Source organism: Salmo salar, chromosome 01 (genome assembly GCF_965601325.2).
Source record: "Salmo salar chromosome 01, fSalSal1, whole genome shotgun sequence".
Classification (NCBI taxonomy): domain Eukaryota; kingdom Metazoa; phylum Chordata; class Actinopteri; order Salmoniformes; family Salmonidae; genus Salmo; species Salmo salar.
This window is the reverse complement of record NC_138291.1, coordinates 82863035-82878001: the sequence shown is the minus strand read 5'-3', so window position 1 is coordinate 82878001 and position 14967 is coordinate 82863035. Positions and strand designations below refer to the sequence as shown.

The 14967-nt window shown below is 45.5% G+C and overlaps 1 protein-coding gene across 1 annotated transcript in view; it reads left to right on the top strand.

Annotated features, from left to right (window-relative positions):
• The window catches only part of rab40b (RAB40B, member RAS oncogene family), a 49117-nt gene that overhangs the window by 19056 nt on the left and 15094 nt on the right, over positions 1-14967 (top strand). The window contains exon 2 of the mRNA XM_014213128.3: positions 13474-13534. Within this exon, the coding sequence (XP_014068603.1) occupies positions 13474-13534 (61 nt within the window). The remainder of the gene's footprint in view (positions 1-13473; positions 13535-14967) is intronic.

Here is a 14967-nt window from a genome sequence, read left to right as displayed (position 1 = left end):
AAATGGCACGACAATGGGCTTCAGGATCTTGTCACGGTATCTCTGTGAATTAAAATTGCCATCGATAAAATGTTTGTTGTCCGTAGTTTATGCCTGCCCATTCAATAAGCCCACCACCACCATGTGACACTCTGTTCACAACGTTGACATAAGCAAACCGCTCACCCACACAACGCCATACACGTGGTCTGCAGTTGTGAGGCCGGTTGGACGTCCTGCCAAATTCTCTAAATCGACGTTGTAGGCGGCTTATGATAGAGAAATTAAGATTCAATTCTCTGGCAACAGCTCTGGTGGACATTTCTGCAGTCAGCATGGCAATTGTACCCCCCCTGAAAACCGGTGTGGCATTGTGTTGTGTGCAGTGGCGATTTTAGCATGTAAATCTTGGTGGGGCAAACAAACCAAAAAGCCACTACACAACACAACGCTAAACAATACATTAATTGCACTATAACGGTGACAGACGGTGCCCACAAACTGTTAGGGCCGACATAAATCTTTCCCAACAGCAGTCCCAACACCTTACCAATGCTACACCTGGCTATCAGCTGAGCCTTGTCTGGCAGCAAAACAATTCATTCAGCCTTATTTCCTGCCCTTTAAAAAAACATAGCTGATATGGCTGACTTGCTGACAATTGAGATGTACAAACTATGGCATAAGGGGACGACAAGCGAATAAGAGGCAATCCGTAATTTTGATTAAAGCATTAATGAGCGAGCTAGGATGGACCTAGTCAATATAACTGCTGGCCTTCTAGGCAGAGTTCCTCTGTCCAGTGTCTGTGTTCTTTTGCCCATCTTAATCTTTTCTTTTTATTGGCCAGTCTGAGATATGGCTTTTTCTTTGCAACTCTGCCTAGAAGGCTAGCATCCCGGAGTCGCCTCTTCACCGTTGACGTTGAGAATGGTGTTTTGCTGCCAGTTGAGGTCTTGTGAGGCGTCTGTTTTTCAAACTAGACACTAATGAACTTGTCCTCTTGCTCAGTTGTGCACCGGGGCCTCCCACTCTTTTTATTCTGGTTAGAGCCAGTTTGCGCTGTTCTGTGAAGGGAGTAGTACACAGCGTTGTACGAGATCTTCAGTTTCTTGGCAATTTCTCACATGGAATAGCCTTCATTTCTCAGAACAAGAATAGACTGACGAGTTTCAGAAGAAAAGTCTCTGTTTCTGGCCATTTTGAGCCTGTAATCAAACCCACAAATGCTGATGCTCCAGATACTCAACTAGTATAAAGAAGGCCAGTTTTATTGCTTCTTTAATCAGACAATAGTTTTCAGTTGTGCTAACATTATTGCAAAAGGGTTTTCTAATGATCAATTAGCCTTTTAAAATGATAAACTTGGATTAGCTAACACAACGTGCCAACGAGCTTGTTCCACCATTGGGGTGTCAGAGCAGCGAACAGTTTTGACTGGGCTGAGCGGGAACTGTTCTTCCGCAGAGGGAGCGAGGCGCGCAGGCCAGAGGTGGATGAACGCAGTGCCCTTCTTTGGGTGTAGGGACTGATCAGAGCCTGAAGGTACGGAGGTGCCGTTCCCCTCACAGCTCCGTAGGCAAGCACCATGGTCTTGTAGCAGATGCGAGCTTCAACTGGAAGCCAGTGGAGTGTGCGGAGGAGCGGGGTGACGTGAGAGAACTTGGGAAGGTTGAACACCAGACGGGCTGCGGCGTTCTGGATGAGTTGTAGGGGTTTGATGGCACAGGCAGGGAGCCCCGCCAACAGTGAGTTGCAGTAATCCAAACGGGAGATGACAAGTGCCTGGATTAGGACCTGCGCCGCTTCCTGTGTGAGGCAGGGTCGTACTCTGCGAATGTTGTAGAGCATGAACCTACAGGATCGGGACACCGCCTTGATGTTAGCGGAGAATGACAGGGTGTTGTCCAGGGTCACGCCAAGGCTATTAGCACTCTGGGAGGAGGACACAATGGAGTTGTCAACCGTGATGGCGAGATCATGGAACGGGCAGTCCTTCCCCGGGAGGAAGAGCAGCTCCGTCTTGCCGAGGTTCAGCTTGAGGTGGTGATCCGTCATCCACACTGATATGTCTGCCAGACATGCAGAGATGCGATTCGCCACCTGGTTATCAGAAGGGGGAAAGGAGAAGATTAATTGTGTGTCATCTGCGTAGCAATGATAGGAGAGACCATGTGAGGATATGACAGAGCCAAGTGACTTGGTGTATAGCGAGAATAGGAGAGGGCCTAGAACTGAGCCCTAGGGGACACCAGTGGTGAGAGCACGTGGTGCGGAGACGGATTCTCGCCATGCCACCTGGTAGGAGCGACCTGTCAGGTAGGACGCAATCCCAAAGTGAGCCGCGCCGGAGATGCCCAACTCGGAGAGGGTGGAGAGGAGGATCTGATGGTTCACAGTATCAAAGGCAGCAGATAGGTCTAGAAGGATGAGAGCAGAGGAGAGAGAGTTAGCTTTAGCAGTGCGGAGAGCCTCCGTGACACAGAGAAGAGCAGTCTCAGTTGAATGACCAGTCTTGAAACCTGACTGATTTGGATCAAGAAGGTCATTCTGAGAGAGATAGCAAGAGAGCTGGCCAAGGACGGCACGCTCAAGAGTTTTGGAGAGGAAAGAAAGAAGGGATACTGGTCTGTAGTTGTTGACATCGGAGGGATCGAGTGTAGATTTTTTAAGAAGGGGAGCAACTCGCTCTCTTGAAGACGGAAGGGACGTAGCCAGCGGTCAAGGATGAGTTGATGAGCGAGGTGAGGTAAGGGAGAAGGTCTCTGGAAATGGTCTGGAGAAGAGAGGAGGGGATAGGGTCAAGCGGGCAGGTTGTTGGGCGGCCGGCCGTCACAAGTTGCAAGATTTAATCTGGAGAGAGAGGGGAGAAAGAGGTCAAAGCATAGGGTAGGGCAATGTGAGCAGGACCAGCGGTGTCGTTTGACTTAGCAAACGAGGATCGGATGTCATCAACCTTCTTTTGAAAATGGTTGACAAAGTCGTCCGCAGAGAGGGAGGAGGGGGGGAGGGGGAGGAGGATTCAGGAGGGAGGAGAAGGTGGCAAAGAGCTTCCTAGGGTTAGAGGCAGATGCTTGGAATTTAGAGTGGTAGAAAGTGGCTTTAGCAGCAGAAACAGAGGAAGAAAATGTGGAGAGGAGGAAGTGAAAAGATGCCAGGTCCGCGGGGAGGCTAGTTTTCTTCCATTTCCGCTCGTCTGCCCTGTTCTGTGAGCTCGCAATGAGTCGTCAAGCCACGGAGCAGGAGGGGAGGACCGAGCCGGCCGGGAGGATCGGGGACATAGAGAGTCAAAGGATGCAGAAAGGGAGGAGAGGAGGGTTTAGGAGGCAGAATCAGGAGATTGGTTGGAGAAGGATTGAGCAGAGGGAAGAGATGATAGGATGGAAGAGGAGAGAGTAGCAGGAGAGAGAGAGCGAAGGTTGCGACAGCGCAATACCATCTGAGTAGGGGCAGAGTGAGTAGTGTTGGAGGAGAGCGAGAGGGAAAAGGATACAAGGTAGTGGTCGGAGACTTGGAGGGGAGTTGCAGTGAGATTGGTAGAAGAACAGCATCTAGTAAAGATGAGGTCAAGCGTATTGCCTGCCTTGTGAGTAGGGGGGGACGGTGAGAGGGTGAGGCCAAAAGAGGAGAGGAGTGGAAAGGAGGAGGCAGAGAGAAATTAGTCAAAGGTAGACATAGGGAGGTTAAAGTCACCCAGAATTGTGAGGGGTGAGCCATCCTCAGGAAAGGATTTTTGGGCCTTCCTCTGACACTGCCTGGTATAGAGGTCCTGGATGGCAGGAAGCCTGATGTACTGGGCCGTACTCACTACCCTCTGTCGTGCCTTGCGGTCGGAGGCCGAGCAGTTGCCATACCAGGCAGTGATGCACTCGATGGTGCAGCTGTAGAACCATCTGAGGATCTGAAGACCCATGCCAAAGCTTTTCAGTCTCCAGAAGGGGAATAGGCTTTGTCGTGCCGTTTTACATTTACATTTTAGTCATTTAGCAGACATTCTTATCCAGAGCAACTTACAGTAGTGAATGCATACATTTAATTTCATGCATTTTTTTTTTCTTCATTTTTTTTTTGTACTGGCCCCCCCGTGGGAATCAAACCCACAACCCTGGCATTGCACACACCATGCTGGCGTTGCAAACACCATGCTCTACCAACTGAGCCACAGGGAAGACTGTGGCTTAGTGTGTTTGGACCATGTTAGTTTTTTGGTGATGTGGACACCAAGGAACTTGAAGCTCTCAACCTGTTCTATTACAGCCCTGTCGATGAGAATGGGGGCTTGCTCAGTCTTCCTTTTCCAATAGTCCACAATCATGTCCTTTGTCTTGATCACGTTGAGGGAGAGGTTGTTGTCCTGGCACCACACGGCCAGGTCTCTGACCTCCTCCCTATAGGCCGTCTCATCATTGTCGGTGATCAGGCCTACTACTGTTGTGTCATCAGCAAACTTGATGATGGTGTTGGAGTCGTGCCTGGCCATTCAGTCATGAATGAACAGAGAGTACAGGAGAGGACTGAGCACGCACCTCTGAGTGGCCCTCGTGTTGAGGATCAACGTGGCGGATAGCGGGATTTCTTGTAAGCTTCCGGGTTAGAGTCCCGCTCCTTGAAAGCAGCAGCTCTACCCTTTAGCTCAGTGCGGATGTTGCCTGTAATCCATGGCTTCTGGTTGGAGTATGTGCATACAGTCACTGTGGGGACGAGATCATCGATGCACTTATTGATGAAGCCAGTGACTGATGTGGTGTACTCCTCAATGCCATCGGAAGAATCTCGGAACATATTCCAGTCTGTGCTAGTAAAACAGTCCTTTAGCTTAGCATCTGCTTCATTTGACCACTTTCTTATTGACAGTCACTAGTGCTTCCTGCGTTAGTTTTTGCTTGTAAGCAGGAATATTTGCCAAATGAAGGGCGAGGGAGAACTTTGGAGTAAAGGTGGTCTAGAGTTTTTTTCCCTCTGGTTGCACATTTAACATGCTGGTAGAGATTAAGTAAAATGGATTTGAGTTTCCCTGCATTAAAGTTCCCGGCCACTAGGAGTGCTGCCTGTGGATGAGCGTTTTCCTGTTTGCTTATGGCCGTATACAGCTCATTGACTGTGGTCTTAGTGCCAGCATCGGTCTGCGGTGGTATTATAGACAGCTACGAAAAATATAGATGTAAACTCTCTTGGTAAATAGTGTGGTCTACATCTTATCATGAGATAATCTACCTCAGGCGAGCAAAACCTCAACACTACCTTAGATTTCTTGCACCAGCTGCTGTTTACAAATATACATAGGCCGACGCCCCTTGTCTTACCAGAGGCCGCTGTTCTATCCTGCCGAAAAAGCTTAAAAGCCACCAGCTGTATGTTAATCATGTCGTCGTTCAGCCACGACTTGGTGAAACATAAGATATTCCAGTTTTAATGTCCCGTTGGTAGGATATATGTGCTTTTATTATCGATTGATTGTACGTTGGCTAATAGGACCAATGGTAAAGGAAGATTACCCTCTCGGTGATGGATCCTTACAAGGCCCCAGGACCGTTGTCCACGATATCTCTGTCTTTTCCTCCTGTGAATGACGGGATAAGGGCCCTGTCGGGCGTCCGAAGTCAATTCTTCCCGTCCGACTCATTGAAGAAGAAGAATTCCTCGAGTACGGGGTGTATAATCGCTGCCCTGACATCAAGAAGCTCTTTTCGGTCATAAGACATGGTGGCATGTACAGAATGTCCTATGTTCTAAGGTAAGTGGTACACTGTTCAGCCGAAATAGTGTAAACATCTTTAATCAATATGATTGCATATTTGACATGATCATTTAGTGCTGGCTTTTCAATATGACCCCATCTGGGATTTCAGGGTGCCTTTCAGGGTGCCTTGATCTTTCGGTTGCGCCACAAAGTCCCCTACAGATTCATTACCAATAATACATCTCTGAGTAGCATCTGCACTACTATTTTAGTTATCAGTTAATCTGATACTCTATCATCATTGATTTCATTGACTTATTTCAGCAATTTGAGGGTTCTGTATAGTTGTCTAATGTTGGTTGGGGCTTATTATTATTTAGTTTATGTTACTCCTGAATCACTATGATAAATATAATAGTTTTTCTTATGGGATGTTGTGAATTCAAATCCCAAGTAAGGTAATTTTGAATAATAATGACTATAAATAAACACACAAAATATAATCAAGTATGTCAAAGTGTGTCGAATATGTCAATTGAAAACACTGCGACTCTGTGATGTTCTTTGGGACATCCTAAAGACTCATTTTGGTTTGCAGGGCATCACCTGTGAAATCTCATGTGAAATATATCCACATGTGAAACTTCATGTTAAGTATCATTGCATGTGAAAGTGTTCCAAAACCACAGGATTTCACATGTGAAAGGTTATGTGATCACACGTGAAAATCCACATGTGAAATATCATCAGATGTGAAGTGTTTTCAAAACCATCTGGTTTCACGTGACTGTACATACATACTCCAACCAGAAGCCATGGATTACAGGCAACATTCACACTGAGCTAAAGGGTAGAGCTAAAGGGTAGAGCTGCCGCTTTCAAGGTGCGGGACTCTAACCCGGAAGCTGATAAGAAATCCTGCTATGCCCTGCGACGAACCATCAAACAGGCAAAGCGTCAATACAGGGCTAAGATTGAATTGTACTACACCGGCTCCGACGCGTTCAACACCATAGTACCCTCAAAGCTCGTCACTAAGCTAAGGATACTGAGACTAAACACCTCCCTCTGCAACTGGATCCTGGACTTCCTGACGGGCCGCCCCCAGGTGGTGAGGGTAGGTAGCAACACATCTGCCACGCTGATCCTCAACACTGGAGCTCCCCAGGGGTGTGTGCTCAGTCCCCTCCTGTACTCCCTGTTCACCCACGACTGCATGGCCAGGCCAGGCACGACTCCAACACCATCATTAAGTTTGCAGACGACACAACAGTGGTAAGCCTGATCACCGACAACGATGAGACAGCCTATAGGGAGGAGGTCAGAGACTTGGCCCAGGTGGTGCCAGAATAACAACCTATCCCTCAACGTAACCAAGACTAAGGAGATGATTGTGGACTACAGGAAAAGGAGGACCGAGCTCGCCCCCATTCTCATCGACAGGGCTATAGTGGAGCAGGTTGAAAGCTTCAAGTTCCTTGGTGTCCACATCACCAACAAACTACAATGGTCCAAACACACAAAGACAGTCGTGGAGAGGGCACGACAAAGCCTATTCCCCCTCAGGAAACTAAAAAGATTTGGCATGGGTCCTGAGATCCTCAAAAGGTTCTACAGCTGCAACATCGAGAGCATCCTGCCTGATACGGCAATTGCTCGACCCACGACCGCAAGGCACTACAGAGGGTAGTGCATACGGCCCAGTACATTACTGGGACTAAGCTGCCTGCCATCCAGGACCTCTACACCAGTCGGTGTCAGAGGAAGGCCCTAAAAATTGTCAAAGACCCCAGCCAATCCCAGTCATAGACTGTTCTCTCTACTACCGCATGGCAAGCGGTACCGGAGTGCCAAGTCTAGGACAAAAAGGCTACTCAACAGTTTTTACCCCCAAGCCATTAGACTCCTGAACAGGTGATCAAATGGCTACCTGGACTATTTGCATTGTGTGCCCCCCCCCCAACCCCTCTTTTACGCTGCTGCTACTCTCTGTTTATCATATATGCATAGTCACTTTAACAATACATTTATGTACATACTACCTCAATTGGCCCACCAACCAGTGCTCCCGCACATTGGCTAACCGGGCTATCTGCATTGTGTCCCGCCACCCACCACCCGCCAACCCCTCTTTTACGCTACTGCTACTCTCTGTTCATCATATATGCATAGTCACTTTAACCATATCTACATGTACATACTACCTCAATCAGCCTGACTAACCGGTGTCTGTATGTAGCCTCGCTACTGTTATAGCCTTGCTGCTGTAAATAGCCTCGCTACTGTTATTTTTCTCTGTCTTTTTTACTGTTTTTATTTCTTTACTTACCTATTGTTCACCTAATACCTTTTTTGCACTGTTGGTTAGAGGCTGTAAGTGAGCATTTCAATGTGAGGTCTACACCTGCTGCATTCGGCACACGTGACAAATAAACTTTGATTTGATTTCACATGTGAAAGGTTATGTGATCATGTGAAAAGCCAAATTCAATATAATTCCAATGTAAGAATCTCCCAAAATTGTGACACTCAACGATTTCAATGTTCCCCTTAGTCACTTTATCCTGGCACTGGGTCTGGCATGCCATCAGTGTCTGTAACAGATGGCAGAGAGGTGAGATGGAGGGATGAAGGTTGGCAGATGGACATAAAGGGAGGAGTAACTTGAAGCATTCAGCCTTACTGTACTAGGCTACTGGATGCAACCCAAATGGAACCATATTCCCTTTATAGGGCACTTCTTTTTACCAGTGCCCATAGGACTCTGGTCAAAAAGAGTGAACTTTATAAGGAATAGAGTGTCATTTGGGGCGTACCCACTGTAGATTGTTCAGGGATGTATAAACTCAGAACCATAATGTCTGCATGAGAGAAAGGGCTGAACTATACCTTAACCAAGTTAATGCTGCTGTTTCTTATTGTCTGGATGAGATGCCTCATTTGCACTAATGAAATCACTTACACATTATAACCTAGATAAAACATGTATTTACTGTGAGAGTGTGTGCGCCAACAGTGAACTGTTGTTATGATGTACATTGAGTTTAAAAAACATTAAGAACACCTGCTCTTTCCATGACAGACTGACCAGGTGAAAGCTATGATCTCTTATTGATGGCCCTTGTTGAATCCACGTCAATCAGTGTAGATCAGGGATATCAAAGTCAATCAGAGCATGGACCATATTGAGCACGGACAGACATAGACTATTATGTTTAGTTTTTGTAACTACAAATAACAAAAACGTAGCTAGGTTGTTGTAACATTTAAACTTAAAACATGTTTAAAATGTTTTTTTGCACTGCATGCATCACCGGTGTGGTTGAATGCAGCGTTACTTTATGCTGCATTCAAAATGTATTGTAGTTGAGTAGCCAGCCTAGGCTACTGCTCGAAGGCTACTGCTCAAATGTTGCTGTAATAGGCATTCATGTTTCTCCTTTGAATTGGGTTTTGTTGCAGGTTTTCGTTTTTTGATTATTAATTTTCAAGCTTTAAAAACCCAAGCCAGACTGCAACATTTTAGTAGCCTAGCTAGGACAGTGGCATGTGTCAGTAGCCTACACTTTCCATCTGATGCGCTGTACGGGCCACGAAAGTAGCGCAATTGATGTTGAATTCGCCGATGCGAGCGCATCAGGCTGTAATTTCATAAAGTAAATGATTCAACTGTTAACTCATTTATACTCGCTTGTGTGTCATGTTGCCCATTAGTAGTAATTCATACCCGCGTGTGAATCCTTTATCTTATAACATTTTGACAACCAAGATTACATTTTCTGCAGGCTAGCGCAATGACCCGTTGGCACCACAACGTGGCATGGATATTTAGCCTACAACAGTTTTAAACTTTCGGTCTGGTAGAAGATACGATCAGTGCCATTAGTTGTGATATGATCCAGCCTTACCGTGACTGGCTTGTGTGTGTATGTGGGTCTGGGAGGAGGTAGGCGTGTGTGTGTGTGTGTGTGTGTGTGTGTGTGTGTGTGCGCGCGCGCGCACCTGCATGCATTTATGCACACATACTGTACCCATGTTTTGCGTGAATCTTCCTCAAGGTGTCAGCACAAACGATGTCCAATCCAATCCTACAATGTCACGTCCGCATGTAAACAACGTCTCGGAACCAGACCGCTCCAAACCGAACCAGACAGTTGGGCCAGTACAGACAGACAGTGTTAAGACCTACATTCTTGACCCCCCTTAAAGGCAGGAATAACACCTAGATGGATGCATTATGGGAGCAGGTCATGAGGAGAGTGGTTGCCAGGGGTGACAGTTGGACTGGGGAACCAACTCTTCATGTGGAGGAAAAGCATTAAATGTGATTTGTCAGCTGCCATTGGCATCTGTGAGCGCACGCACGGAGGCACGCACGCACACACACACACACGCACACATATGAACATGTTACAATTGTGCTGCTGTCAGAAGCACCTCTCAGTGAACAAAAGTAGAGAATGGCTTTTCTGCCCTGATTACTGTAATTATCAGAACTTGTCTGATCTCACTGGAATTAAAAACACAGTACACTGCTGCTTCCAGACGTGGTAAGGCTCCGAGTACATACTGAAGCTTCATCTTAATGCTCACAGATACCGTGTGTGTGTCTGTGCGTGCGTGCTTGCATCTGTGTGTGTGTACGCGCGCGTGTGTCTGTGTGTTTGTTTGCGTGTGCGTGCATGCTTGCGTCAATGTGTGTGTGTCAGGGTTTCTGTTAGGAAAATGTTGCTCCGGACATTTGACCTGCAGCATTTTAATTTACTGGTCATTTGAGAAATTTACCAGACCCATGTGCATTGGGTGCGCAACCTGATAAGGGCGCCCACCCATGGGGCTCGGAATTACAGAAATCACATTTCGATTATGGTAATTCATGTTAACAGAACATGCAAATTGAGGATGCAACGATGTGCGGTCCTTCTTACGGAATTCTGATGGACACTTTGAAGATGCTAGAATAACTTCCCACACGGACTTTTCCTCATCCAAAAAGACGAGTAACGAACAGCAGAATCACTGGCCTATGTCAATCTACTATCCCCATAGTAGAAAACTTTACCTATTCTGTTGGTCAGCTTGTCGAGAAAGAAATAGCCCATTCCAAACTGACTGGGACAGTTGTGGCACCATAGACCCCAAATTCATACAACTAGTAGGCCTAGGATACATCTTTTTTTTTTTTTTAAAGCAATGAGTCTAAAACCACAGATCAGAACGTTTAGCTTAATAAAATGTTGATGAATTATTATTTCTTCACATTTTAAGTGCAGCAATGCGCACAAGGCAGTAGACTACGAGCAAATGTTCGTTCCCTAGTGCAATTATTGGGAAAACACCGTTGTCACACATGCGAGCGGTTTCATGTGACAGAGATTCAAATATTCGTTGGAAACGTTGAAAGAGGGGAGATGTAATATGTGCCTTTGGCTACTGGACAACGAAAGAAAGTTGATATAAAATAATTCCCTCTACGGATATGGTCTGATTTTGGCTAGGCTACTTTGAAGCAATGTAAGACATGCCTCATAATATGTTGTGGAACGTCCAGGTTCAAACAGTTAAGTGTATGTTACCAAAATGCATACTGGTGTGACTCGCTGACGCATTCCGTAGCCTATGCGTTTGCTGTTTGAGATGCTGTATGTAGCAGCTCTTGCGCTGTCTGGCATATTTAATGCTCAAAGGCTCTGTATCTGTATGTTGTACGCGTGTGACAAATAAGATGCATGACGAATATACTGTACACACGCCACTTTAATTACACAAAATTATGAAACTTAACCTATACACCGATAAGCGTGACCAGTCAAATGTATTTACATCAACTGGCATTTCCATCAATGAATAGGCTAAAAAGCATGATTTCGCAATGGGATTTGTTCTTCTTCTCAGGACAATTGGCCGGTGTCATTACCATATATATTTTTTCAGCTAAAAGCCGGCTATTACCATCTAACAGAAACCCTTGTGTTTGTTTGCGCGTATTTGGATGTGGGTGGTTTCTTGTGGCTCAGTTGGTAGAGCATGGCGCTTTCAACGCCAGGGTTGAGAGTTGTATACCCAAGGTGGACTAGAATGCCAAAGTAAGAGACTGTATGCACTCACAACTGTAAGCCGCTCTAGATAAAAGCGTCTGCCAAATGACTGTCATTTTAATATAAAATGTGTGCATGCTGCTGCTGTCACTATGTAGCTTCACTATTTGTTCTGTGCAGTATGAGTCATGCCCTCTGGGTGAGATCCTGTGTGGGATTTCATCATCCAGTACTGTACGACTTAACCCTTACATGGTCATGGTTTTAGCTTGATTTCTATGAACACATGTTATTGTCATCCTCACACACGTCATTCCATGGTGATAAGGTAATGTCTATGGGGTGATAGGTTAATAATGGATCTGGTATCCAGAGAAAACCAGGATTCCTGAGCTTTGACACACATGCACAAACACATGAGCACACACAAACACTAGGAATCCTGTGGAAAGAGAATGTGAGAAGAATGTGGGAATTATGTGGATCTTTCTAGGGATAGTTGTTATTTTCACTGCCTTATAGAGACAGAGAGACAGAGACACATAGAGAGAGACACATAGAGAGAGACACATAGAGAGAGACACAGAGAGAGAGAGAGACAGAGAGAGAGAAAGCGGTGTAGACCGCTGGAGAGAGGGAGGGAGTGAGTGAGGGGAGGTAGGGGTAGAGGGGGGGGGGTAGGTAGATAACGTAGAGAGAAAAGAGGGCATAGAGACAGAGAATGTGAAAACATGCAGATTTCAACAGGATCAGAGGATCAGATTATCATCCCAGCTTTCTATGATTAATCTGAGTGACCCGTGTGTGCATGTGCGTGTAATCTATGCATGCGTTCATCCGAGTATGTGCTGGATAAAGATTACAGCGTCTAATGTGCTGGATAGAGATTACAGCGTGTGTATGTGCTGGATAGAGATTACAGTGTGTAATGTGCTGGATAGAGATTACAGCGTGTAATGTGCTGGATAGAGATTACAGCGTGTAATGTGCTGGATAGAGATTACAGTGTGTGTATGTGCTGGATAGAGATTAGTGTGTGTATGTGCTGGATAGAGATTACAGTTTGTGTATGTGCTGGATAGAGATTACAGCGTGTGTATGTGCTGGATAGAGATTACAGCGTGTGTATGTGCTGGATAGAGATTACAGCGTGTGTATGTGCTGGATAGAGATTACAGCGTGTGTATGTGCTAGATAGAGATTACAGCGTGTGTATGTGCTGGATAGAGATGACAGTTTGTGTATGTGCTGGATAGAGATTACGGCGTGTGTATGTGCTGGATAGAGATTACAGCGTGTGTATGTGCTGGATAGAGATTACAGTGTGTGTATGTGTTGGATAGAGATTACAGTTTGTGTATGTGCTGGATAGAGATTACAGTTTGTGTATGTGCTGGATAGAGATTACAGTGTTGCCTCAGTGCTTACTTTACACATCCACCCACCTCCCTCCCACATGGTCTACTTCCCAAATCGCACCCTATTCCCTATTTCGTGCACTATTTTTGACCAGGGCCCATATGGCTGCAGACATGTTAATTTATTCAGTTTAATCTCCATCCTGCTTCTTCCACATGTTACCTCCTGAAACATACACAGCCTTATTAATACCCTCTTATTCATCTCTCTCCCCCCTCTCTCGCTCTCTCCCCCTCTCTGTCTGTCATGTAGAATAATCACGACAGCTCAGACATACTGTCAGGGCCAAGATACATCCAGAGTAGGCTAACAGAGATGGTATTAACATCTGTTTCTCTTGTTTTATGTTGTTGGCAGGAATCGACTACAAGACAACTACGATACTCTTAGACGGAAGAAGAGTCAAGCTGCAGCTCTGGTGAGTGAAGTCACTGTACACAACACACACTCGCACGTATGCACAAACACACCCACCCGGCCGTTACCATGCTAAACTCATCCCAATTCTACATCAGGGTTATTGGAACATATTGAAACTGTAAATGGGACTCTATGGCCTCCTAGTTCCTGTCCCAAATGGCACCCTGTTTCCTATGTAGTGCACTACTTTTGACCAGGTCCCATTTGGCTCTATATAGGTGATAGAGTGCAATATGACTGTATCATGTTGATCAGATTAGGAGAAGAATAGAGTATTGTCAGCGAGAGAGAGACATTCCTGAGAGTTGTTGTAAGGAGAAGAGCAACGGGGGAGAGAGCTCTGTACATAGGCTCAATAAGTAACATGTGAGTCTGATTACACTGAGAGGAATTGTAGCCAGATTTGTCAAAGCAGCAGAATAGGGATGAGGGAAAGACAGACAGACACACACACACACAGTACACACAGTGCCTTCAGAAAGTATTCGCACCCTTTGAATTTGTGTGTGCAATAATAGTGTTTAACATGATTTTTGAATGACTACCTCATCTCTGTACCCCACCCATGCAATTATCTGTAAGGTCCCACAGTTGAGCAGTGCATTTCAAACACAGATTTATCCATAAAGACCAGGGAGTTTTTCCAATACCTCGCAAAGAAGGGTACCTATTGGTAGATGGGTAAAAAGAAAAAGCAGACATTGAATATCGCTTTGAGCTTGGTGAAGTGTGTATCAATGCACCCAGTCACTACAAAGATACAGGCGTCCTTCCTAACTCAGTTGCTGGAGAGGAAGGAAACCGCTCAGGGATTTCACCATGAGGCCAATGATGACAATAAAACAGTTACAGAGTTTAATGGCTGTGATAAGAGAAAACTGAGGATGGATCAACAACATTGTAGTTACTCCACAATACTAACCTAAATGACAGAGTGAAAAGAAGGAAGCCTGTACAGAATAAAAATATTCCAAAACATGCATCTTGTTTGCAACAAGGCACTAAAGTAATACTGCAAAAAATGTGGCAAAGCAACTAACTTTTTGTCCTGAATACAAAGTGTTATGTTTGGGGAAAATCCAATACAACACATTACTGAGTACCACTCTCCATATTTTCAAGCATAGTGGTGGCTGCATCATGTTATGGGTATACTTGTAATTGATAAGGACTGGGGAGTTTTTCAGGATAAAAAAGAAACGGAATCGAGCTAAGCACAGACAAAATCCTATGGTTCAGTCTGCTTTCCACCACACTGGGAGATTAATTCACCTCTCAGCAGGGCAATAACTTAAAACACAAGGCCAAATCTACACTGGAGTTGCTTACCAAGTAGACAGTGAGAGTTCTGAGTGACCTGAGTTAGAGTTTTAACTTAAATCTGCTTGAAAATCTATGGCAAGACTTGAAAATGGTTGTCTAGCAATGATC